The 25888-nt window shown below is 54.6% G+C and overlaps 1 protein-coding gene across 1 annotated transcript; it reads left to right on the top strand.

Moving 5' to 3' along the window:
* The first annotated feature begins 626 nt into the window (after positions 1 to 626).
* LOC118712137 (F-box-like/WD repeat-containing protein TBL1X) lies at positions 627 to 23449 on the top strand. The gene is made up of 15 exons (XM_036425640.2): positions 627 to 723; positions 3673 to 3779; positions 9393 to 9538; positions 10996 to 11278; positions 11607 to 11739; positions 12462 to 12603; positions 13265 to 13328; positions 13456 to 13553; positions 15017 to 15077; positions 16108 to 16229; positions 17222 to 17296; positions 17580 to 17707; positions 20128 to 20293; positions 21922 to 22023; positions 22560 to 23449. The coding sequence occupies exons 2-15, from the start codon at positions 3722 to 3724 to the stop codon at positions 22584 to 22586; spliced, it is 1605 nt and encodes a 534-aa protein (XP_036281533.1). The 5' UTR covers positions 627 to 723; positions 3673 to 3721; the 3' UTR covers positions 22587 to 23449.
* Positions 23450 to 25888: the final 2439 nt, after the last annotated feature.

Genomic DNA, 25888 nt, shown 5'->3' with positions numbered 1-25888 from the left:
TTTATTGATTTTGTACAGAGAGGAAGGGAGAGAGATAGAGAGTTAGAAACATCGATGAGAGAGTCATCGATCAGCTGCCTCTTGCACACCCCCTACCGGGGATATGCCCGCAACCAAGGTACATGCCTTTGACCGGAATCAAACCCGGGACCTTTCAGTCCCCAAGCCGACGCTCTATCCATTGAGCCAAACCGGTCCCGGCTACAAGTGGCATAATAATTTGACAGGCTACTTAAAATATGTTTTTATTGGTTCCGGAGGGAGGAGGGAGAGAGGGAGGAAGAAACACCCATGAGGAGAGAGAATCACAGACCGGCTGCCTCCTGCACGCCCCCCACTGGGGATGGAGCCCGCAGCCCGGGCCTGTGCCCTGACTGGAATCGAACCCTCACCTCCTGGTTCCTAGGCCGACGCTCTCCACTGAGCCATGCCGGCCGGGCTGACCGGCTAACCAGCTCCCTAGTCTGTGCTCATGTTTACCACGGAGACGATGAGGTGGCAGACTGGGTTACGTCTGGGTTGGGGTGAAGAAGGAACCCCGGCATCGATCTGAAGGATTAAACAGAGCGACGGGGAGAGGGGAGAGGCGAATGCGCCCACAGGTTTGTGGGCTGCTTTGTGCTTACAGACCTCTCCGTGTCCCCCCAGACAGAGGCTGCGGGCTCTGTGCTCGGATGCTGGGGGCCCACCAGTGCGAAGAGGCCACATGAAGGCACCGTGAAGGTAAGCGGGGCCCTCCCCCCCCCCAAAAACATCGATGATGACAGAAAAACATCGACCAGCTGCCTCCTGCACGCCCCCCACTGGGGATGTGCCCGCCACCAAGGTCCATGCCCTTGATCGGGAATCGAACCCGGGACCCTTCAGTCCCCAGGCCGACGCTCTATCCACTGAGCCACACCGATTTCGGCTTTAATTGGGTTTGAATGAACAGGAAAGCGGGCCGAGTTCCCAGGAGGAAATCTGCAAATCATGGAAGAGCACAGACTCCATAGACGGATAGGACCCACTCCAAAGAGGCTTGCTTTGCGGAGTGTGTGTGTGTGTGTGTGTGTGTGTGTGTGTACAAAATGAAATCAGCACTCTGCCCAGTCCATTAAGGGAGAGAAAAAAACAAACATGAATTATGAGAGGGAAATGATTGGCTGCCTCCTGCACGCCCCCTACTGCGGATCGAGCATACAACCCCGGTCTGTGCCCTTGACCGGAAATCGAACCTGGGGCCCTTCACTCCGCAGGCCGACGCTCTATCCACTGAGCCAAACTGGCTAGGGCTCCCTCCAGTTTGTTGATGAGCTTTAAGCCCAAATTATTATTTGTGTTGGAATCCTTGTGCTTAGAGGGGCAGCTCCAGCGCAGCCGCCAGCTGGCAGGGACGTGTGAGCCCCCCTCTGAGCAGCACGCTGGGCCGTGGTGGCCGTGGGTCCGCGTGGAAGGGCTGTTCCTCTTGGCTCCCTCCCATCCGGGCCGCGGAGCCCTCCCATCGCCCTCACTGGCGTCTCCAGTCAGAACTGGGTCAGGCGAGAACACGGCCGCCACCGCTAATTGGACCTTTCGGTTTCCATCTGTTTTGTTTCTCACTTCCGTTCAAGGCCCCGGGGACCTGCCGCTGCTGGAAAGCTCTCTTTGCTTCAGAAAGAAAAGAGGCGGACAGCGTCCCCTGGCGCTGCGGGCAGGCGGGTCCCGGTTCCCAAGCTGGGCCTGGAGGGGGGCCAAGTCCCCAGCTGCTGCTGCTGCTGCTGCTGCTGCTGCTTTTTTTCTTCTTCTTTTCCTCTTCCTCTTCCTCCTCTTCCTCCTCCTCTTCTTCCTCCTCCTCTTCTTCCTCCTCCTCCTCTTCCTCATTCTCCTCTTCCTCTTCTTTAAAAATGAGCAAGGGAAAGATAGAAACATTGAGAGAAACATTGATGGGCCGCCTCCTGCATGCCCCCTACTGGGGGTCAAGCCCACAACCTGGGCCTGTGCCCTGGTCAGGAATCAAACCCTGAGCTCACGGTGCTGAGGCCACCAGCTCTTGGATTTTAGGAGTGGTCAGGAAGGGGTGTCCGCTGATCCCCTAGAACCGTGGCCCCAAACCCCATGCGGCTCTTGGGCCCCTTGAGTTTTTAGCAAAGGCCAGCTTGGGAGGACCCCGATTAAGTTAATAACAATGTACCTGCCTACATAGTTGAAGTGTAAAAAATTTGGCTCTCAAAAGAAATGCCGATCGTTGTCCTGTTGCTGTTTGGCTCTGTGGGCTAATGAGTTGGCCGACCGCAGCCCAGGAGGCCCTTGCGGGGTGCTCTCTGGCGCTGTGCTCAGGTGGCCGAATGAAGTCTTCGCTGGCTCTTCTGGGGCCTGCTGGGCGGGGGCCTGGCCTGGGATGTGAAGCATTCAGCCCTCACGACTAGCTCCCCCCAGCAGGCTGCTGCCCTTAGTGTGGAGGTGACAGGTCTGCCTGAGCCCGTTCTTTTTCTATTCTTCTTCTTCTTTTAATCCTCACCCGAGGGTATTTTCCCATTGATGTTTAGGGAGAGTGGAGGAGAAAGGGAGAGACAGAGAGAAACATCCATGTGAGACACAGCGATGGGTTGCTTGCCTCCTGCATGAGTCCCGACCATGGCCTGGGCTGGGGAAGAGCCTGCAATCAAGGTACATGCCCTTGACCGGAATTGAACCCGGTTAGGTCCACAGGCAGATGCTGTATGCACTGAGCCACACCGGCCAGGGCTGAGACTTTTCTTACGGAGAAGACGAAGGCCACCTTGTCCATACGCACAGCCGCTCCGGGTCCATGGACTGTTTGGCACGTCGCTGAAGACCAGAACCACTCTCTGTCATTCTAGCCGTGTGTGTGTGTGTGAAAAGGAGAGTGTGTATGGCTTGTCCCTCTGGCTGGCTCGGCCGGTCAAAGGTGTGGCTTGTACCTGACCCTATCCCAGCCTCATGAATACAGCAGTGTTTCTTGTTATTGGATATATTTCACCCGGATGTATGCTTTTTCTTTATTTTTTCTTAATCCTCACCTGAGGATATTTTTCCATTGATTTTTAGAGGGAAGGGGGCAGAGAGGGAGAGAGAGAGAGAGAAGGAAAGAAACACCAATGTGAGAGACACATGGATTGGTTGCTTCCTGCATTCACTCCGACCAGGGAGCCAGGGATCAGACCTGCCACCTGGTATGTGCTCTTGACCAGGAATCGAACCCATGACCATTGTGTGCCCCAGCCAATGTTCTACCATTGAGTAGCACCGGCCAGGAGGGATATATTCTTTTTGTATAAATAATTGTGAAATTTGTGTGTAGCACATGATTACGCAATATAACACGAACCAGACATAAGTTAGCTTCATGGATATAACGTCATGGGAGTTGCTTTCTTCCACTCTCTCAAAAAGTGCAGACAAAAGCCTGGCGTGGCTCAGTGGTTGAGCATCTACCTATGAACCAGGAGGTCAGGGATCGACTCCCTTCTGGTCAGGGTACATACCTGGGGTTGTGGGCTCGATTCCCAGTAAGGGGCGTTCAGGAGGCAGCCTATTTATGATTCTCCCTCATCATCGATGTTTCTCTCTCTCTCTCTCTCCCCCTCTCCCTTCATCTCTAGAAACAATAAAAATAAAAACTTTTTAAGTGCAGAAGAAAAAAGAAATACAGACATGTTTGAAAACTCTCCATTTTCTCCTATCTCCCAGAGGGTAGCCCTCACTTCCACAGACCTCGTGGCTGGGAGGTGAGGCTAAGATGAGCATAACCAGCGACGAGGTGAACTTCCTGGTGTATCGCTACCTCCAGGAGTCAGGTAAAGCCACTCCCCTTCTGTGGGGGAAACTCACATTCCTGTGGGGGAAACTCACCTTCCTGTCGGGGAAATGCACTTTCCTATGGGGGAAATGCACCTTCCTGTTGGGGAATACTTCTTTCTTTGGGGGAAACACACCTTCCTGTGTGGAAACCTAACTTCCTGTGGGGAAACCTAATCTTCCTGTGGGGGAAACACATCTTTTTGTGGGGAAACACATCTTCCTGTGAGGGAAACATACCTTCTTTTGAGGGAACCCTTCTTCCTGTGGTGGAAATGCACCTTCCTGTGGAGAAAAAGACCTCCCTATGGGGAAAATCTTCTTCCTGTGGGGGAAAGGCACCTTCCTATAAGGGAATGCACCCTCCTTTGAGGAAACACATCTTCCTGTGGGGGAAATGCACCTTCCTGTTGGGGAATACTTCTTTCTTTGGGGGAAACACACCTTCCTGTGTGGGAACCTAACTTCCTGTGGGGAAACCTAATATTCCTATGGGGGAAACACATCTTCCCGGGCGAACGCATTTTACTGTTGGGAAATGCACCTACCTGTGGGGAAAATGCACCTTCCTATACGGGAACCCTTTTTCTTGAAGGGGAAATACATCTTCCTGTGTGGGAACCTATTTTCCTGTTGGGGAACCTAATCTTGCTGTGTGGTGACAACAGCTGTGCGGGAACACGTCTTCCTATTAGGGTAATACATCTTCCTGTGGGGGAACCTTTTCTTCCTGTGGGGGGAACACATACCAAGTGGGGCAAGGCACCTTCTTGTGAGGCAACACATCTTCCTGCTGGGGAATTCATTTTCCTGTGGGGGAAAGGCACCTTTTTGTGAGGGAACATATGTACCTTTTGGGGAAACACGCCTTTCTGTGGGAGGAATGCACCTTCCTGTGAGAGAAAACAGCTTCCTGTAGAATGACACATCTTCCCCTAGGGGAACCTATCTTTCTGTGGGGTAAACACATCTTCCTGTGAAGAACACACCTTCCTGTGAAGAACACACCTTCCTGTGGGGATCTAACCTTCCTGTGAGGGAAACGCAACTTCCTGTGAGAGAAAACATCTTTCTGTGGGGGAAAGGCACCTTCCTGTGAAGAAACACATCTTCTGGTGGAGGAAACTCAACTTCCTGTGGGGGCGATTCATCATCCTTTTGAGGAAACCTACCTCATACCTACCCCTTTGTGGGAACTTAACCTTCCTGTGGGGGAAACACACCCTTCTGTGAGAGAAAACATCTTCCGGTGGGGGGAACTCAACTTCCTATGGGGGAAATTCATCTTCCTGTATGGAAATCCTTTCTGTCAAGGAAAAGCACCTTTCTCTGGGGAAACACACCTTCCTGTAGGGGAATGCATCTTCCTGTGGGGGAAACGCACCTTCCTGTAGGGGGAATACTCATGCCAGTGGGGGCAACACACCTTCCTGTGAGACAACACATCTTCCTGCTGGGGAATTCATTTTCCTATGGGGGAAAGGCACCTTTTTGTGAGGGAACACATGTATCTTTTGTGGAAACACACCTTTTTGTGGGAGGAACATACATTCCTGTGAGAGAAAACAGCTTCCTGTAGGGAAACATATTTTTCTCTGGAGGAACACTTCTTCCTTTGGGGGAAACACACCTTCCTATGGTAGAACGCATCTTCCTGTAGGGGAAAGACACCTTCCTGTGGGGAAATGCTCCTTCCTGTGTAGGAACACACCTTCCAATGAGGGAAAACATGTATCTTTTGGGAAATGCACCTTTCTGTAGGGATGCCCATCTTCCTGTGGGGAGGTGGGGGTAGGGGGAACACACTTTCCTATGAGGGAACCCATTATTCTGTGGGGGAACACATCTTACTGTGGTGGAATACATCTTCCTGTAGGGGAACACTTCTTCCTTTGGAGAAAATGCACCTTCCATTAGGGGAACCTATCTTCCTGTGGGGGAACCTGATCTTCCTGTGGGGGGTAGGGAACACACTTTCCTGTGGGAGGAACGCACCTTCCTGTAAGAGAACACAGCTTCCTGTGAGGGAATACATCTTCCTCTCGGGGAACACTGCTTTCTTTGGGGGAAATGCACCTTCCTTTGTGAGAACCTAATCTTCCGGGGTGTGTCGGGGGGGAGACACACCTTCCTATGGGAGGAACACACCTTCTTCCTGTGGTGGAGAAGCACCTTCCTGTGGGGAAAACACTTCCTGAGAGGGAACTCTTTCCTGTGGGGGAAATGCAACTTCCTTTGGGGAAAACATTCTTCCTGTTGCATAAATGCACCTTTCTTTGGGAAAACACATCTTCCTTTGTGGGAAACACATCTTGTTTTTGGGGAACCCATCTTCCTTTAAGGAAACGCACCTTCCTTTGCAGGAAATGCACCTGCCTGTGTGGGAACTCTTCCTGTGGGGTGAATCCACCTTCCTGTGAGGGAACCCTTCTCCCTGTAGGGGAACCCTTCTTGAGGTGGAAGTGCATTTTTCTGTGGGGAAAAACTCCTTACTGGGGGGAAACCCTTCTTCCTGTGGGGAAATGCACCTTCTTGTGGGGAAACACCTTTCTAACTTAATCTAGTGGCCCCCTGAGATCCTGCCTTGCACAACCTACAAACACACGCAAGCTCCAAGCAGCGGCTTTTGCATATGAATTTCTCCATCGCAACCCAGTTTAGGCAGCTCCCAAACCTCCAAGCAAAGAGGAGAAAACTAGTTCTCGCTGTAGCTCCTGCAGGGTGGCCTCAGACAGTAGCTGACCTGCACCCCACTGGAGATCCATAAGCCAGTGTACCTAGTGGTCAGTGTGAGATACCAGATTTCAACTCTTCACATCCATAAGTGACACATTCAAGAGGCAGACTCAGCACCAAAGCCCCACTGAAACAATTCCTGCACCATAAGGATGTCTCCAGCACAGCAGTTCTTCCATTATAGACACAGCGGATCCCCACAGCCAATTGGCCTGGAAGTCAATTCCTCCCAGTGTACCAACAGCAATCAAGGCTTAACTACACCAAGACTTTTCACTCAGCCCACAAAGGGTGTACCAAGAGCGTCCACCTCAGGTGATTGGGGAGGCTGAGCTACTGGCCCTTATAGGTCACCGACCACAAAAAGCCACTCCATCAACAAGGGAGGCAGCCAAAATGAGGAGACACAGAAGCATGTCACTAATGAAAGAAATGGAGGAAAGCAAGCTATGGGACGACATAGAGTTCAAAACCACATTTATAAGGTTACTCAAGAATCTTCTAAAAACTGCTGAGAAACTTGATGAGACCTTCAAGGACCTTAATGAGAATACTAAAAAAATGGAAAAGGACCAGTCAGAAATTAAGCATACACTGTCTGAAATAAAGAATATACAGAAACTCAACTGTACCCCAAGAATCAAACCAAAGATCTGAAATATGAGGAAACAAAAAACACCCAAACAGTAAAACAAAAAGAAAAAAGGATTAAAAAATATGAAGATAGTGTAAGGAGCCTTTGGGACAACTTCAAGTGTACCAACATCCAAATTTTGGGGGTGCCAGAAGAGAGACAAAAATATTGAAAACATATTACAATAAATAATGACAGAAAACTTTCCCTACCTAGTGAAAGAAATAGACTTACAAGTTCAGGAAGCGCACAGAACCCCAAACAAGAAGAATCCAAAGAGGACCACACCAATCATAATTAAGATGCCAGGGGCAAAAGACAAAGAGAGAATATTAAAAGCAGCAAGAGAAATCAGCTAGTTACCTATAAAGGGAACTTATACAATTGTCAGCTGATTTCTCAACAGAAACTATGCAGGCCACACAGGTGTGGCAAGAAATATTCAAAATGATGAACAGCAAGAACCTACAACCAAGATTACTCTACCCAGCAAAGCTATCATTCAGAATTGAAGGTCAGATAAAGAACTTCACAGACAAGAAAAAGTTAAAGGAGTTCATCATCACCAAACCAGGATTACATGAAATGCTGAAAGGTATTCTTTAAGAAGTGGAAGAAGAAGAAAAAGGTAAACAAAAAGATATCAAATACAAACCTACCAAGTGAATCTAAAAATCAAGTGAATAAAAAGTTTGATGAACAGAGTGGACTGGTGAATATGATGAAATCAGGGACAATTCACAGGGGGAAGGGGAGCTGAAGGGTGTGGGAAGAGATTGGACAAAAGTCTTAGACCTGTGGATGAGGATAGTGGCTGGGGGTAAGGGCATGGGGTGGAGTGGGGAATCAGGTGTAGGAGAGCTATGGGGCGGGGGGTGGGGGGGAGAGGAACACCTGTAATAATCTGAACAATAAAGATTTATTTTTAAAAATAAAAATAAAGGCTTTGAGGTGATTCGTGAAGGTCAGGGTTTCTCAGCCTCGTACTGTGGACATCTGGGCGGGATCGCGCTTCCTCCCGGGGACAACCTCCTGGTACAGGGGTGTGTAGCTCACATTTATTGAGCACCTACTGTGTCCAGGCGTGATTCCAAGTATGTCTCAGCTGAAACGACTAACAGCCAGGAAACAGGCTGAGCTGTTCCCCCTTTTACAAGGAGAAACCCGGGGTGTGGGCAGGGTGCTGAGTTCCCTAAGTCACACCACAGCAAGGCAGAAAGCTGGGATTCAGGCCCGCCGTCTGGTTCCAGAACCTTTCTCTTTCCAATGTGGTGAACTCTGCTGGTTTGTTTTCTGAGAGGAAGCCAAGTGTTCCTGGAGTTCGTCCTACTTGGCTTGGACATCGTGTCCTTTTGTGTGGTGCTAAATCCAGCATTAACGTGCACCTCACCGAGGCCAGCTGGGCTGGGATACTCCTTTTTTTTTCTTTTTTTAATATATTTTATTCATTTTTTTTTACAGAGAGAAAGGGAAAGAGAGTTAGAAACATCCATCAGCTGCCTCCTGCACACCTCCAACTGGAGATGTGCCTGCAACCAAAGTATATGTCCTTGACCGGAATCAAACCCGGGACCCTTCAGTCTGTAGGCCAATGCTCTATCCACTGAGCCAAACTGGCCAGGGCTGAGATGCTCCTTTTTTAAAATACATTTTTATTGATTTCAGAGAGGGAGGAATAGGGAGAGGGAGAGAAACATCAGTGATGAGAGAATCATTGCTTGGCTGCCTCCTGCATCCCTCCAATCCCCCCACTGGGGATCGAGTTCAAAATCTAGGCCTGCGCCCTGACTGGGAATCAACTGTGACCTCCTGGTTCATAGGTCAGCCTTCAACCAGCGAGGCTTGCAGCCAGGCTGGGCTATTCCTTTCTGAATGTCCTCATCGGGTTTGGGGCTCAGGGGGTGTGCAGCGGGCAGCTGACCTATGGTTCTCTCTCATCATTGATGTCTCTCTCTCTCTCTCTCTCTCTCTCTCTCTCTCTCTCTCCTTTCCTCTCTGAAATCAATGAAAAATAAATAAAAATGAAGCTGAGATGGCTGTACCCCCAAAGCTGTTTTCCATCCTGGGCGAATGTGGGTCTTCCAGGGCCTGTGTCTCCCCTAGCCCTGCCCGCTTCCCCCCACACCAGAGCCGGGGGGGTCCTGCATGGATGAGGCGGGTGAGGCCCCGGTGCCCTCCATGCCCGTGGCCGTGCCTCTGCCTGCCTCCAGGCTCACGCCCCGCCTCCCCTGTCCGGCTGCAGGCTTCTCCCACTCAGCGTTCACCTTCGGCATCGAGAGCCACATCAGCCAGTCGAACATCAATGGGACGCTGGTGCCGCCCGCCGCCCTCATCTCCATCCTGCAGAAGGGGCTGCAGTACGTGGAGGCCGAGATCAGCATCAATGAGGTCTGTGCGCCCCTCTCCCGGGTCCTGGGGGCGCTGGCAGCAGGCCCCTCCTGCACGCAGCCTGGAGGTCCTTGACAGGGTGGATAAGGGGGTGTCTGCACTGCAGGCTGTGGGGACAGCAGGCCTGGGCACACACACGGAGGGAGCTGTCCAGGACCCGGGCATCCGAGTGTTTTCCACACGCACATGCGGCTGGATGGCTGCTGAGCGTCAGGCATCATGGTCTCCACATGCACACATGGATGGCCTGCTACTGCAGGTCATGGTCTCCATACACAGACACAGCTGGCTGGGTGCTGACCGAGCACCGCGGTGTCACGTGCAGTGTGTGTGTGTGTGTGTGTGTCCCCGCTGAAAACACAGCTGGCCTTCCTCCGTGTCCCACCTCCGGGCAGGCGAGCACCGGGCCAAGCACAGAAGGGCTGTCCCTCCCCGCTCTCTGAGCCGCCGGTTCCCCTGGGACCTCAGATTTGTTCTGTAGAATCAGCCCTGACATGTGCAGACAGAATCGGGGAGGGACAGGGTGGCTGTCCTAACTCCAGAGCGGTGCCTGCTCCCCAGGGAGCTGGTGGAGAAGTGGCCATAGTGACAAAGGGAAATGGTGTTCATCTGCTCGTGTCCCCTCTTCTTAGACTGGGCTCACGGCGTGGTTGGGCCTGTTTTTCATGCAGGGCCAGTTTAATTTATTTATTTATTTGTTTGTTTTTCAGAAAGGAAGGGAGAGGGAGAGAGAGAGAAAAACATCAATGATGAGCCCTAGCTGGTTTGGCTCAGTGGATAGAGCATCAGCCTGCGGACTGAAGGGTCCCAGGTTCGATTCTGGCCAAGGGCACAAGCCTGGGTTGCAGGCTCAATCCCCAGTAGGGGGCGTGCAGGAGGCAGCCAATCAATGATTCTCTTTCATCATTGATGTTTCTATTTCTCTCTCCCTCTCCCTCTCTAAAAATCAATTTAAAAAATTATATATATGTGTGTGTGTGTGTGTGTGTGTGTGTGTATCATTGATTTTTTACAGAGAGGAAGGGAGAGGGATAAAGAGCCAGAAACATCAATGAGAGAGAAACACCGATCAGCTACCTCCTGCACACACCCTACTGGGATGTGCTCGCATCCAAGGTACATGCCCTTGGTCAGAATCGAACCTGGGACCCTTGAGTCTGCAGGCTGACGCTGTATCCACTGAGCACCTTTTATATGACATATTGTAGTGCCTCAGTTGCAGTAGAGCACCTTTCCCATGCAATATGGCAGTGCCCCAGTTCAGTGTGATATTGACCAAACATCGGGTACCCCACTTAGGATAGCATTGCACCCTGTCCTGCACCCAGGCTGAGCCCACACACACACACTGCCCACTGCCCGCCCTTCCTCGCCTCTGCCCGCCCCTTTCTGCCTGCGGTGCCCATAGCCCGGTGCCAATAGCCTCGGGGCTGACGGCCGTGCCCCGGCTTCCCCAGGATGGCACGGTGTTCGACGGCCGCCCCATAGAGTCCCTGTCGCTGATCGACGCCGTGATGCCCGATGTGGTGCAGACGAGGCAGCAGGCCTTCCGGGAGAAGCTGGCGCAGCAGCAGGCCAGTGTGGCGGCAGCAGCGGCGGCGGCAGCAGCAGCAGCAGCAGCGGCGGCGGCCACTACAGCCACGACGGCCACAGTGACTCCAGCAGCGGTTTCCCAGCCCAACACCCCAAAGAACGGGGAAGCCACGGTGAACGGGGAGGAGAATGGAGCCCATGCCATGAGTAAGGCACATGTGCCTGTGTTGGGCTGTGTGTGACCGTGTGTGTGACCGTGTGTGTGGATGTATGCGCGTGCCCCTGTGCGTGTCTTAGGCAGATGTGAGGATTCTTCCCGGGGTGGAGTTGGCTTCCCTCGGATCAGCTGTGCAGCTGCCCAGCCCTGGAGGTCCAGATGGCCGTGGTGGTCACCCCTCACCGCGTGGCCTGCTCACCTCCAGCCCCCCGACCACAGCGCAGCGCCGTGGCAGGAGACCGTGACCAGGTGCAGGCCGCCGAGTTCTTCACATCCGCCCCGTGTCGCTCAGCCACGCGGCTTCCGCTCCCTCCACAGATAACCACTCGAAGCCCATGGAGATCGACGGGGACGTGGAGATCCCGCCCAGCAAGGCCACGGTGCTGCGGGGCCACGAGTCCGAGGTCTTCATCTGCGCCTGGAACCCCGTCAGCGACCTCCTGGCCTCGGGGTGAGGCGTCCGCCTGGGGCGCTCTGGGCGGGGCGCCCGCTGCTCTGCACGCAGTCCGGTCCCGCCTCCGGGGCGCATTCCCTCTGGCCTGCCTGGGCACCTGCCCCATCGGGGTGCAGGCCCAAGCCTGGGGCGCCCTGGCTGCTCCTCCTGGGGTACCTCCGACGGTGGTAAAATTGAGAAGTCCTGGGGCCGGGCTGTGGTCTCCCCGGGTGGGGCTGTGCCTGCATTTAAAATTCCCCTGTGCAGCATAGAAGGTGCTGAGAAGACCCACTGAGATTTTTAAAAAAAACAGCCCTGGCCGGCTTGGCTCACTGGATAGAGAGCGTCAGCCTGTGGACTGAGGGGTCCCAGGTTCGATTCTGGCCAAGGGCACATGCCTGGGTTGCGGGCTCAATCCCCAGTGGGGGATGTTCAGGAGGCAGCCCATCAATAATTCTCATGATTGATGTTTCTGTCTCTCTTTCCTCCCTTCCTCTCTGAAATCAATAAAGAAATATATATTTTTAAAAAATTAAATTAAAAAACAAAAACAAAAAACCAGCTCTGTGGGTTGGACTGGGCAGGCCGTCTCAAGGTGCCCGGCCCAAGCCGCCTGGCCTGGAGCCGTGGCCAGCCCGCCTCTGCCCATCGGCTGCAGGCCCTGGCGGGCTGCGTGGTGGGAAGAGGGAGAAGAACCCCGGGAGCACGCGGTAGCTGACTGCAGGCGCTTCCTCCCGCAGGTCCGGGGACTCGACGGCGCGGATCTGGAACCTGAACGAGAGCAGCAACGGGGCGTCCACCCAGCTGGTGCTGCGGCACTGCATCCGCGAAGGCGGCCATGACGTGCCCAGCAACAAGGATGTGACCTCGCTGGACTGGAACGTAAGCCCCGGCCGCCTCCCGCATGCTGGTGCCCCGGGGAGTGCGGGGGGGCTGGGTCGTGGGGCTCCTTCCGAGCATTAGCCCGAGTCTCTGAGCAGCCAAGGAAACATGACTTCCACCTTCATATTCTTTTTTCTTTTTTTTCTTTTTTTTAATGTATTTTATTTACTTATTTATTTATTTATTTATTTATTTATTTTTTACAGAGAGGAAGGGAGAAGATAGAGAGAAACATCGCTGAGAGAGAAACATCGATCAGCTGCCTCCTGCACACCCCCTACTGGGGATGTGCCCGCAACCAAGGTACATGCCCTTGACTGGAATCGAACCTGGGACCCCTCAGTCTGCAGGCCGATGCTCTATCCACTGAGCCAAACCAGCTTAGGCTTAATGTTTTTATTGATCTCAGAGAGGAAGAGAGAGGGAGAGAGAGAAACATCGATGATGAGAGAGAGTCATCCACCAGCTGCCTCCCGACCGGGAATCGAACCAGGACCTCCTGGTTCACAGGTAACGCTCCACCCTTGAGCCACGCTGGCCAGGCTGGGGACGGGTTATCGACGTGAGGATGTTCTAGCTCTGGGGTGAGAGGTCCTCTTCCCTCTGCCAGAACGGCCCCCGCTAAGCTGTCTCTGTCGGCCTGTCTCTTTCCGGCCCACAGAGCGAGGGGACACTGCTGGCCACGGGCTCCTACGATGGCTTTGCGAGGATCTGGACGGAGGACGGTGAGCGCCGCCACGCGCCCCCCCCCCCCCCCCGGGCCGGGGTTCGGGGTCCGGGAGGAGCGGCTTTGGGGTGGAAGTGCCGTGGTCTTGAGGTCAGCTGGTTTGTTGTCCATTTCCTTCCTCACAGGGAACCTGGCCAGCACCTTAGGCCAGCACAAAGGCCCCATCTTTGCCTTGAAGTGGAACAAGAAGGGGAATTACATTTTGAGCGCGGGTGTGGACAAAGTGAGTGTTTGCTGAAATACGTCTCTGATCTGTAGACGCTTATTGGTCTTGAATCTCTGGATGACATCGTGGTTTCTTTGAAATCTGAGGCTTTCTGTTTCCTCTTAAGAAATAGGTGGGCCGCCGAAACCGGTTTGGCTCAACGGATAGAGCGTCGGTCTGCGGACTGAAAGGTCCAGGGTTCAATTCCGGTCAAGGGCATGTACATTGGTTACGGGCACATCCCCAGTAGGGGGCATGCAGGAAGCAGCTGATGGATGGTTTTGAGGAAAATGTTAGACCCACCAAACAAACGGACGAAAGACGTTCGTTGGTCCAGAGCTGACCCAAAATGTCCAGAGTCCGGTTTCAAAGGAACTCACTGCCCCGAGTGTTTCCTCTGAAATGCCTGCAGTCAACACAGCCCACAGCCAGTTCCCCAACCACGGGCTCTGTTTTCAGCGACAGGGAGTTCCAGTAAAGAGGTAATGGCTGCGAAACCCCACTGGTTTCCCTGAGCTGGGATCTCCTGTCTCCCAGACATCAAGCAGATCCCTAAGAATTCCTGCTTGTCTGCCAGGGGAACGGCCCTCTCCCTGCTTTAGAGGCCTCTGCCTGGGGCCACGTGTGCGGCTCAGTACTCTGCTCTTTGTCCCCGATTCAGGGCGTTTCCAGAAATGCCCGTTCCTTCCTCGGCTCCTCATCTGGGAAAGGGCCAGAAAGATACGTAGATAAGCTTTATTATGCGTTTTTTCTACTTGTAATGGGAGAGGGGAAACCCCCACCATATTGGTACTTTCCCAGTGATCAGCTACAGCGGCTGTGCCTTGTGGGGTCACCACCAGTCCACCTGGTTGCGTATAAAACACTGGGTTCCACAGACGTAGCATAAACGACTGCCCGGGAGCTCGTGAGCAGCTGCATGTCGATCACAAGTTGAAACACTATGTTGGCCAGACTGGAATAAAATAAAATGTGTAGTGAATAAGTAGTTTCACTGCTGAAATCGGTATGGCTCAGTGGATAGAGTGTCGGCCTGCAAACTGAAAGGTCCCGGGTTCGATTCCGGTCAAGGGCATGGACCTTGATTGCGGGCACATCTCCAGTAGGGGGTGTGCAAAAGGCAGCTGATGGATGATTCTCTCTCATCGATGTTTCTAGCACTCCTTCTCTCTTCCTCTCTGGAAAAAATCAATAAAATATTTTTTTTAAAAAGTAGTTTTATGGCCACAGCAACCTCAGTTCATATCCAAGTCCCAGCACCAGAAAACAAAAAGAATTCAGTTTTCACAGTTTCTGTCTTTCTTTTTTTCATGGAGTGCTTACTAGGAAACAAAGCTCCCTGCGTGGCCCTGTCTGTGTTTACTGGGCGGCACTGGAATGGAGGGAGGAGGGGCTGCTGCCTCGTCTTGTAAGATAACTTTTCCAAGAGAAAACGTGGCGAGAACACTCACTGACCTTTCCCTTTCGTTTGCGGAGTGCAGACAACCATAATTTGGGATGCCCACACGGGAGAAGCCAAACAGCAGTTCCCGTTTCACTCTGGTGAGTCTTTTGGTTTGGTTTTGCAATCCTATATAATAAAAGGCTAATGTGCAAATTGACCAAACGGCGGAACGACCAGACTCTATGACACGCACTGACCACCAGGGGGTCATCGTGCTCCTGTAGGAGGAGCGCTGCTCAGCCAGAAGCCCTGAGCCGGGCTCATGGCTGGCGAGCAGGCCTAAGCCATCAGTCGGACATCCCCTAAGGGCTCCTGGACTGGGAGAGGGTGCAGGTCGGGCTGAGGGACACCCCTGGTATACGAATGTCATGCACCAGGCCTCTGGTTTGGAAATAATAGCACAGAGTTCCCATGAAATGTCCTGTGAGGTATTCCTGTCTACTCCAAGGAGTGTGTTCATGGAATCCAGCTGCAGTCCCAGGGCTGTGAGGCGTCGACGGTACAGAGTCCCCAACATCAAAGCATGAAAAACACCCCAGGAAACCAATCCCAGGACCAGTGTGGCCTCATTTCTCCTGCCAGCCCGGGGGAGCCGTGTTGGGGACCCCGGAGACTGTGCCCACATGGGGAGTCCCAGCTCAGGTTTGTCACAGCGGAAGGACAGAGAGCACAGCCAGCCGAGAGGGGAGAGGTCACGGTGAAATCCAGCATTGGCAGTGGTCTTCTCGCCGGGAGTCACCAAGGACAGGCCGAGTGTGCCAGGCCACGTGGAGCTCAGTGGAGACTTCGTCCAGGGTCTCGCGGAGGCTGGCACTGCAGGCAGCCTCTCCTTGGCTCGGACCCACGTTCCAGATTCCTGGAAGGAACTGGCGTAAACTACTAGTTTGCAGTTTAAGTACAGAAGCTGCTCTCATCAGTCAGGGAATGGTGGGGACGTTCGGGAATCCTGATCCCCAGACGTGGGCCCAGGGAGTATGGTCTCCCTGAGGTGGGGCGTCGTTCCCACAGGAGTGTGCAGCCACTGCCATGGGCCTAGCCACATCCCTCTGTGTGTTGTGGCCACAGCAGGCCACGTGGGGCAGCCCGGGCTCCAGAGACCACAGTGTCCACTCCCTGTCCCGCCCGCAGCCCCCGCCCTCGATGTGGACTGGCAGAACAACACCGCCTTCGCCTCCTGTAGCACCGACATGTGCATTCACGTCTGTAGGCTCAGCTGCGACCGCCCCGTCAAAACCTTCCAGGGACACACGGTAAGTGGGAGGACGGGGATCAAGTTCATGGGCATGTGCCAGGACTGGGGAGCCTCGGATTAAAAGATTCTGTGACAGCCGGGACCGGTTTGGCTCAGTGGATAGAGCGTCGGCCTGCGGACTGAAAGGTCCTGGGTTCGATTCCGGGCAAGGGCATGGACCTTGGTTGCGGGCACATCCCCAGTAGGGGGTGTGCAGGAAGCAGCTGATCGATGAGTCTCTCTCATCGATGCTTCTAACTCTCTATCCCTCTCTCTTCCTCTCTGTGAAAAATCAATAAAATATATAAAAATAAATAAATAAATAAAATTATAAAAGATTCTGGGGTGCCAGACATTGGGTGACATGAAATGCTATTGATCTTGGTCCAGCATCTAGAGGGGTTCTGGAATCTGGAGAAGAGCTATGCATAAGAGAGATCAGAGAAATAGCCAGTATCCTGAATTTGGTGGAAAACGCCAACATTGGTTTTTAGAGAGTGGGAGGGAGGGAGAGAGTGGGGGGGCCAGAGAGAGAGAAACATTGGTTACCTCTTGCATGCACCCCGACTGGGACCAGGGACAAACCTGCAACCCAGGTACATGCCTTTGACTGGGAATTGAACCCGCCACCCTTTGGTGCACAGGCCAACACACTAGCCACTGAGCCACACCGGCCAGGGTGAGAATGATTTTCAATGTCATTTTCAATGTCAAAACCACGTTGGTCGGTGGTCAGTTTTCTGTGCTGTACTTTTTAAATGTAAATGCATGGGCTCCCGAGGTGTGAGGTTTTTCTTAAAGAAATGTAGATGCGGGTTACTGGTTTTGCGTGGCGCGTGGATGTACCTCAATGAGAAAGGCAGAGTAAGCAGCAGGAAAACCTGAGCGCTGTGGTGGTGGAAACCATGGAGAGTCTGCAGAGATGATGGGGCGCCCCTGCCCCCTGCTGGACGGTTGTGGCACCTGCTCACAGGCCTTCATTTCTTTGTAAAATCCTTTGCTCTCTTTCAGAATGAGGTCAATGCCATCAAGTGGGACCCTTCCGGCATGTTGCTGGCGTCCTGCTCTGACGACATGACGTTAAAGGTGAGGTGGAGGGAGGGGCTGTGCGGGGCTCACCCTCACGGCTGCTCTGGGGATGGTTTTGTAACCGACACTTTTCCCGTGCCTGTACGATGGCCCCTTGGCTAATCAATGCCGCTGGTGGCCCGGGATTTTGCCCGCCCCTCTGCCTGGGCACCCACCCGCCTGCGGGCGAGCTGCCCCAGGGCCCCAACCCTGAGGAGCGCTCACGGCGTGATGATGTGGAGCCATTCCCGGCTGGAGAGAGAACTCCTCCTGCTCACACGCTTCCCAATGTACCCTCTAGATCTGGAGCATGAAGCAGGACACGTGTGTCCATGACCTGCAAGCTCACAGCAAAGAGATCTACACCATCAAGTGGAGTCCCACCGGGCCTGCCACCAGCAACCCCAGCGCCAGCATCATGCTTGCCAGGTAAGGGGGGCCAGCCTGCAGCCCAGGCCACGCGGCCCCCATGTCCTGCTCCGTGTGGCTGGGACAGTTCCGGTATCCGAGGGAACAGAAATGGCGGTCTGTGAAGGAGGTGGCCGGGAACTTGACTAGGGAATGCCACTTGTGTCAGAAGGAACAGGAATTTTGTGAATTGTGTTGCAAATGAGGTCGCGCCCTTTCAAACGGTACACGGGTAGCTCCTCCGACAGGACAGGCCCACATGACAGAGCCACGAAGGGACACCGAGCAAGGCCGGGGATCCCTGTGCCCGCCGGGCTGGAGGGTTCTGGGTGCAGGCGCCCAGCACGTGGCTTTGTAAAGGTTTTCGTCAGGACGGAGAGAGCGATCGGAGCTGAGCCCGTGCCCGGGGCTGCAGGTGGCGCGGGTTCTGAGCGGCAGCAAAGGGCTGCCCCTCACTCGCAGGGCTGACAGCCATGTCTGTAGTGAACCCCCAGGGCGGCCAGCAGCAGGGTCCCCAGAACTGGCCCACGCTGCTGTCGGCTGCAGTGCACAGAACCGCGTCGGCCCCGCGTGTAGGAAGAACGTCCAGAAAAACAACTGCAGAGGTCTGAGGCCGGGGATGCTGGGGAGCTTTGGGCTCTGGGGTCCAGGGTGCACACAGTAAAATTAAAATGCAGGAACCAATGCATGTGAAATCAGCCTGTTTCCCCAGTCACAGCATGCAAAAAAGCAACAGACAGGAGTCTGTCTTCTATATAACAGAGGAATATGCAAGTTATTTCTGTTATATAGAAGAATAACAGAGGAATAATTTGAAAAATATGCAAATTATTTGTCTGGAAACGTCACAACCAGGCAGCAGGGACCTGAGGCTGCATGGCCCCTGGCCAGGGCGAGGGACCTCAGGCCACGCCCCCCACCCAGCGGGGCTTAATGGGGGACCTCAGGCCGCACCCCCTTCCCTGACTCTGGGCCAGCGGACCTCAGGTCATGCCCGCTGCCTGGCAGGGCTTGACGGGCACTGAGACTGCACCTCTGTCCCGGAGGGGCAGGGCCGGACGGGTCTGGGTCTCCTGCATTTTTTATTATTGTTATTTTTTTTTAAATATTTTTAATTGATTTTTTACAGAGAGGAAGAAAGAGGGATGGAGAGTTAGATACATGATAAGAGAGAAACATCGACCAGTTGCCTCTTGCACACCCCCTACTGGGGTGCCTGCAACCAAGGTTCATGCCCCTTGACCGGAATAGAACCTGGGACCTTTCAGTCCATAAGCCGACGCTCTATCCACTGAGCCAAACCGGTTTGGCATTTCCTGCATTTTCGAAGTGCGTGCTGGTGGTGGGTGTGCCCCAGATTCTGACAGGAGCAAGATTTTCATGTACATTTTAGTAGTTTTCTTTCATCTCTGACACTTCTATTATAGAGAACTGCCCCAACCCGCGGGGCTCAGCAACGTGGGGAGAGGGAGGCGTGGCCCGAGGTCCCTGTGGAGGATGAAAAGAAGGGACAGGGGCACGGAGAAATGGAGGCAAGACAAAGTTCTGATCAAGCCTCAAACTTTATTTTTGGAACAGCAGTATATATACAGCAGGAACAAAGGGGGGCCGGGTTGCCTATGCAGCGGGGTCTTTGACAGTGTATAGTTGGTTTAGGCACTGAGTGACAAGGTGGTAAGGTATCTGGCAACACAGGATTGGCTAACTGCCAGGGCAGTGTAACATTCCAAGGCTGGGCTAGCTATGGGGGAGGATCAGGAAGGGGAGTTGCAGAGATCTTCCGGAGCAAGATGTGCTAATCGGCAGGTTATCTTTAGCTTCTGGCCAAACCCGCAGGGCACCGCATAACTTCTGCTAGAAGGAACTTAATTCTAAGATGCAGTTGTATTTTCTTAAGACGGAGTTGCTTGTCTCAACTCTGATGGCTCCCAACAGAAAAAGGACAAATAGCTGAAACTGGTTTGGCTCAGTGGTAGAGCGTCGGTCTGTGGACTGAAAGGTCCCAGGTTCGATTCCGGTCAAGGGCATGTACGTTGGTTGCGGGTGCATCCACAGCAGGGGGTGTGCAAGAGGCAGCTGGTCGATGATTCTCTCTCATCGATGTTTCTAACTCTCTATCCCTCTCTCTTCCTCTCTGTAAAAATCAATAAAATATATTTAAAAAAAAAAAAAAAAAAAAAAAGGACAAATAGTGATGTTAAAATATTTCCTCTAATTCTCTTTTAATGTGCACGAATTTTGTGCACCGGGGCCATTAGTTGTTTTATAACAATGGCTCTGCTGTCAATGCATCCGAGTCACATTTTTGCCAGGACGACGCATCCCTGTTACCGTCTCTAGAAACATGAAAGCGACATGGGGAAAGTGTGATGCAGGCACGCCGTGGGGAGGCGGGAGGGAGCCCCGCGTGTCCGTGGTGACGTTCCCTCGCTTCCTCCCAGCGCTTCGTTCGACTCCACGGTGCGGCTGTGGGACGTGGAGCGCGGCGTGTGCATCCACACGCTCACCAAGCACCAGGAGCCCGTGTACAGCGTCGCGTTCAGCCCCGACGGCAAGTACCTGGCCAGTGGCTCCTTCGACAAGTGCGTGCACATCTGGAACACACAGGTAATCCGGGACCTCTCTCAGCGGCCCGCCCAAGGCCAAGTTTCTGTGACTCTGGCCCGAGGCAGCCGCTGGGGTGTGAGTCCCCTGCCTCATCCTTCTATGGAAAACGGGGAGACAGTAACCCGGACCTTTAGTCTCCGGAGGTGCTGCCCCCGGGGTGCTAAGGTGGGGGAACAGGTGTCATACATTCGAGCTTTCCAAGGGGGGAGCCGGCCCTGACCTCCGGTCCGCATCAAATTGGAGGGTGTAAAGGAATGCCTGCTGGCTTTGGGGGGCCATTTTAGTTCCTAATGAAAATGGGGTATGTTTCGGTAGGAAAGGGTATGGCATAGAGCACATGTGTCAAACACAAGGCCCGCGGGCCAAATCCGTCCCTCCAGGCCTTGCAATGTGGCCCGCACTGCGCTGTCATCACTGCACTCTGCTGCGTTTCTATCACAATGACAGTTTATGACTGTTCAGTAAACCATTCGGCCCGCGATTTAGGCTGGATTTTAGATTTTGGCCCCTTCTCTGATTGAGTTCGACACCCCTAGCATAGAGGGTCGTGCTGTTGGCAGAACTCGGAGGAGACAGCATTTGAGTGAAGGGCGGCAGCGTGGGTAACCCGGGGTAAGAGATTCTGAATATAAAGACTGGAAGAGGGCGGCGTTCCTCGGACTGAAAGGTCCCTGGTTCGATTCCCCGTCAAGGACACAGGCCTGGGTTGTGGGCTGGATCCCCAGGAGGGGGCGTGCAGGAGGCAGCCCACCCATGATCCTTCTCCTCATGGATGTGTCTATCTCCCCCTCTCCTTTTTTCCCCTAACATTAACATCAATAAGAATAAATTTTTAAAAAAAAATTTAAGAAAAGAGCAGTAGAGTAGGGACTGTTATGTTACGCAGTCAGCCCTCAGTTCTCTTGCCAACGGAGGAGAAATGGTCAGAGCCGTTGCCAATGGCCAGCGATCAGTTTGTGTGACCTCGGGATGGATTGCCCCTTGTAATCCAGCCTGCCTTGGGGTTCCCTGTGGCTGGTTTGACATTGAGGTACCTCTGCATTGAGCCCATGCCCTCTTGTGGCAAGGGTTGGTAGTACATGAGGGAGGCTTCCCAGTGTCTGCCTCACCCGGGCTCCATGCTCTGGGACAGGGAGAGGTGAGGGGGGACCCTCTGTGGAGCCAGCCTCACAGCCCAGACAGGCCACGCAGAAAACCCATGTCCCAGGAGCACTGTGCCTCTTCATAGGAGCAGTCAGCATGGCTCAGTGGTTGAGTACCAATCTATGGGCCAGGAGGTCACGGTTGGACTCACGATCGGGACACATGCCTGGGGCTGCCGGCTTGATCCCCAGTAGGGGGCGTGCAGGAGGCAGCCGATCCATGATTCTCTCTCACCATGGATGTTTCTCTCTCCCTCTCCCTTCCTCTCTGAAATCAGTGAAAGTATACTTAAAAAAGAAAACCGACATTAGGGACCGCCCAAGACCGAAACCTCATCACATTGTCATTCCTTTTGTCTAGATCTCAAACCTCCTGGGTCCTGGGGGAGAGGGTGCCCTCTAGGCACAGCCACCACGGGGAGGTGCGGTGGCCTGGCTCCCTCCCAGCCCCGCCCCCTGAGCGCCTCACGCTGCTTTTCTTTGCAGAGTGGGAGCCTGGTCCACAGCTACCGAGGCACGGGTGGCATCTTCGAGGTCTGCTGGAACGCCCGAGGGGACAAAGTGGGCGCCAGTGCGTCCGACGGCTCCGTAAGCAGCGCCCGCGGCATGCTGGGGGGGAGGGAGGGGATGAGGGCGCGGGGCGGAAAGGGGAAAGGCCGGGCAGCCCATACCCGGGCCGAGGCTGAGCACCTTGCTGGTCTCCTGGGTCCTGGGCCCTATGGTGATCCGCTGAGGCAGGGGCGATGGGAGGGCTGGGCGGGCCAGGGCATCCCGCTCGTGTTCCCTGAGGCCATGAGCGCAGGCTTGACTGGTCATGGTCCCTGGCCCTCGGTGTCTGGGCCGTACCCCCACCCATGGCCACTGCCCCTGTGTCAGTTCCCAGGATGGTCACAGGCCCAGTCAGCAGCATGTGGGCAGTTTCTCTGAATGTTCACAACTGTGTGCCAGTAAAACTTTATTTTGGGTGGGCTGGTTCTATCACTAGGCTCTGCAGTATCATTTGCCCTCCCGGCTCTGCTCCCTTCCATACAAGCAACATCTCCTGCCATTGCCACTCGTTGGAATGTTCACAGTCACGTTCCTGTTCCCTTTGCTACAATAACGGGCCCTCCGTCTCCCCGCAGGTGTGTGTGTTAGATCTGCGGAAGTGACCGCGGTGGCCGGGAAAGAGGAGAGGTCATGGACCAGCGGTGGGCACGGGGCCTCGGCACCCCTGGGGCTCGATCCTGCAGCTGCCAGACTGCGCGGCGTGCCCCGTGGGCCTAGTCCGGGAGCCTGTATTCGACGTCCTCGCCGAGCGTCTCTCTCACACACACACACACACACACACACACACACACCACACACACAGTTGTATCCGAGGGGGGCAGCCCGGCGCCCCCAGCCCGATGATGCGTGCAGATGGCTGCCATGGCTGCCATGGGGGGGTGCCAGAAAAGGGGAGAGAGAAAGCTGCTGTGATCACTCAAAAGGGGTAGGAGACTCTCCCCCCCAAACCCCCCTTCCCCTGCGGTCCACGTGGCTCCCTAACAGTTGGACACAGCGGGCTTGCAGAGGGATTCCAAAGCCAGCCTGTGCGGCGGGAATGCGCCTGGGGGACCCCAACTCGTCCGTGTCCCCCACCCTGCGCTGTCCGGCGGCGTTGCTGGGCCTTCTTCCCTCCCCTGTCCTTGACCGTCCCCCACCTTTGTCCTCCCTGCCGGGTCTGGGCTTGCTGTAGACGCGGCCTTGGGGACACTTGGCAAAGTCTGTGCCTGCAGCTTTCTGCTCCTCCCCTCCTCTGTGCCCCCCCTCCCCTCCCCGCACCCCCTGGTCAGAGCTGTGTGCTATGCACCACAGGCCTCCAGGGCACATTCCTCGCAAAACAAGTGCTTTATGTGGGAAGGCAGGGCAGGGGGCTTTTTACAGGAGAGGGAAAAAGACTTATGAGAGAGAGCCCCGAGTATTTTTGGAAAAAAGAAGATATTTTTATGTGAAAACGATTTTAAAATCCTTACAATGGCCGTCAGACAGAGAGCTTTGTGCGGTTTCCTGTTTTAAGCGGTTCCGGGGAGCGGTGTGTGGCGGGTGGGAGGGCACGCGTGGGGGGCAGAGCCGAGGGCGCTGCCCGGTCCCCGGGCTCTGCCTGGGCGGCCGCAGGAGCACAGTTAAGGAGGTGCACAGGGACCTTGGTGACCTCAGGAGCGAGTCCCCAACCAAAAGGCACCGAAGCCAGTACACAAGAGGCTCTGCTCCCTGTAGGTTGGCCCTGGGGCGCTGGGAAGGGGGCTGGCACGGCTGCCCCCAGGGCGCTGGGTCTGGCTGCTCAGAGGTGCCGGGGAGGGAGGCCCTGAGGGGAAGCACAGGTGGAAGGTCACCATCGTGCACCTGGCTGTGCGCCGGGAGGTGGCTGTCCGGCTGCGCTGGGCCCCGCTGGTTCTCGGGGCCATCGCATTGGGGCGCAGCGGGGATGGGGCGGCGATAAACCCTAATGCTGACCGACAGCTCTGCAGGGTCCACCCCGGAGACAGGACACTGGTGGGAGGAGCTGGAAACCCACCCTCAGGGCGGGTGCGCACGTCCCAGAGACCTGGAAGGCTGGGCCCGTGGGGCCGCCTCGTGCTGTCATCAAGGGGCTCCCCGTGGATCCTCCAGCCCCTGCCAGAGAAGACCCCAAAATGCCGGTGCCAAGTTGGATGCTTGCTTTGGGTTGTGGCCTCGCCAGAGCCCGGGGTCTCTGGTCATCACTCTGGTCTCTGCGGGCAGCCGGCACCCCAGCCTGCAGGTCCTCTCTGCCCGGAAAAGTCTGGACATTGGGGGCGCAGTGTGTGGGGGTGCTGAGGAGCGCCATCTGACACCCCATCCCCCAAAAACGGGCGCGTCTCTGAAGCTGGGCATCGCTGCCCCACGGGTGTCAGGGACCGGGACATGTCAGGGCGCCATCAGGGCCCCTGCGGGTTCGGAGCTATCGCAGACAATCTTCACACCGTGGTCGGGGTGCACGCAACCCGCTGGCCACAGTGAGGTGGGGGACCCTGGGCCACGTGGCTCAGTCCCATGGGGACTCCGCGGCCCCGGCTTCCTGCCCCTGGCCTCGGAGACAAGCTGCCGCAGCCACAGGGGCCGGAGTGTCTAGGCGCCGTGACAGCGGGCAGCTAGCCCCGGGAAGTAGGGCTTTTTGACAGCTTACACCCTAACACTGCCAGACAGTGAGCAAACGTGACCTTGATCCTGAGCAGGCCTCCCACGCCCAGCCTCCCGGAGTCTTTGCTGGGTTTGCAGTGAGCGGGGCTGGCAGAATGGCAGTGAGCGGCTTCACCCCGGGGACTGGAGTTCTCATTTTTAATGTTTTTGTTTTCAGTGATTTCAGAGAAGAAGGAAGGAGGAGAGAGAGAGAGAAACCGAGAGCCATGATGAAGGTGACTTATTGATGGGCTGCCTCCTGAATGCTCTGTGCCCTGCTGGGGAAATGAACCCAGACCTCCTGGGTCATAGGTCACTACTGGACCACTGAGCCACACCAGCCTGGTGGGGACTGGGGTTTCCCTTCTGCCCTAACATTGGTCGAGGGTGGGGAAGTGCACTTGGCCCCGTACCGAGTCTGCTTCGTCCTGCTTCCTCTCCTCTTGTACCCATGCCACCTATTTCCCTTCACAAACTGTGTTTCGGGTCAAATGCACAAGCGTGCCCTCTGCCCCTCCTGGGGGCTGGGAGCTCTGGCCTCTGCGGTGTTTGTCGTCTGTGCCAGGTGTGCCAGCCCACTGTCTGCTCCGCCAGCGCCCATGTCCGCGTCCACATCTGTCCCCCCCGCGTCCCCTCACACACTCCGACATAATGATCACCCTGTGTGTGGTAGCCATTTGTTCCCAGAGAACCAGCAGGTCTTGTTCAGATCTTGAATAAAATCGCTCTATTTTGATACGAGAGACAGTGGTAGGTGTGCTTTCTTCCCGCTCGGCCCCTGGGGCCCAGGACGCCCCGATGAGCAGACACAGAAGGGGTCTCGGGTGTGGGCCTCTGGGATTCGACCCAGCCTGCCAAGCTGTGGGAACAGCAGCCCAGGTGGCAAAGGGTCTCTCCTATGGGCATGTGTTTCTCTTTCTTAGTCTTTATTGTTGAATGTATAACAAATGTCCCCTTTTCCCCCCTCTGACCTTTCCCCCTCCACAGGCCTCACACCCCATTGTCCGTGACCCTGGGTCTTGCACATGTGTGTACAAGTTCGTTGGCTGGTTTCTTCCCACCACCACCCTGCCTTCCCTCTGAGGTTTCAGTCTGTTTTTTTGTGTGTGTTTTAATGGTGGTTTCTCATGTTTTTATTTTATTTTATATATATATACTGTGTTTCCCTGAAAATAAAACATTCTCCAAAAATAAGATCTACTTACAGATTTCCTTCTGAGTGAAATATAAGGCATCCCCCCGAAATTAAGGCCCCCCCATTCTGTCTCAGAATGAAAACTAATTTACTGTA

Source organism: Pipistrellus kuhlii, unplaced genomic scaffold (assembly GCF_014108245.1).
Source record: "Pipistrellus kuhlii isolate mPipKuh1 unplaced genomic scaffold, mPipKuh1.p scaffold_m20_p_83, whole genome shotgun sequence".
NCBI lineage: Eukaryota > Metazoa > Chordata > Mammalia > Chiroptera > Vespertilionidae > Pipistrellus > Pipistrellus kuhlii.
This window is presented reverse-complemented; position numbering and strand designations above follow the sequence as displayed.

What these genes read in the sequence shown, in the direction of transcription:
- LOC118712137 (XM_036425640.2), top strand. Translation starts at nt 3,722, where the DNA reads ATGAGCATAACCAGCGACGAGGTGAACTTCCTGGTGTATCGCTACCTC. An exon ending in TCGCTACCTCCAGGAGTCAG is followed by an intron (nt 3,780 to 9,392) that starts GTAAAGCCACTC and finishes GTCCGGCTGCAG; the next exon opens with GCTTCTCCCACTCAGCGTTC. An exon ending in GAATGGAGCCCATGCCATGA is followed by an intron (nt 11,279 to 11,606) that starts GTAAGGCACATG and finishes CTCCCTCCACAG; the next exon opens with ATAACCACTCGAAGCCCATG.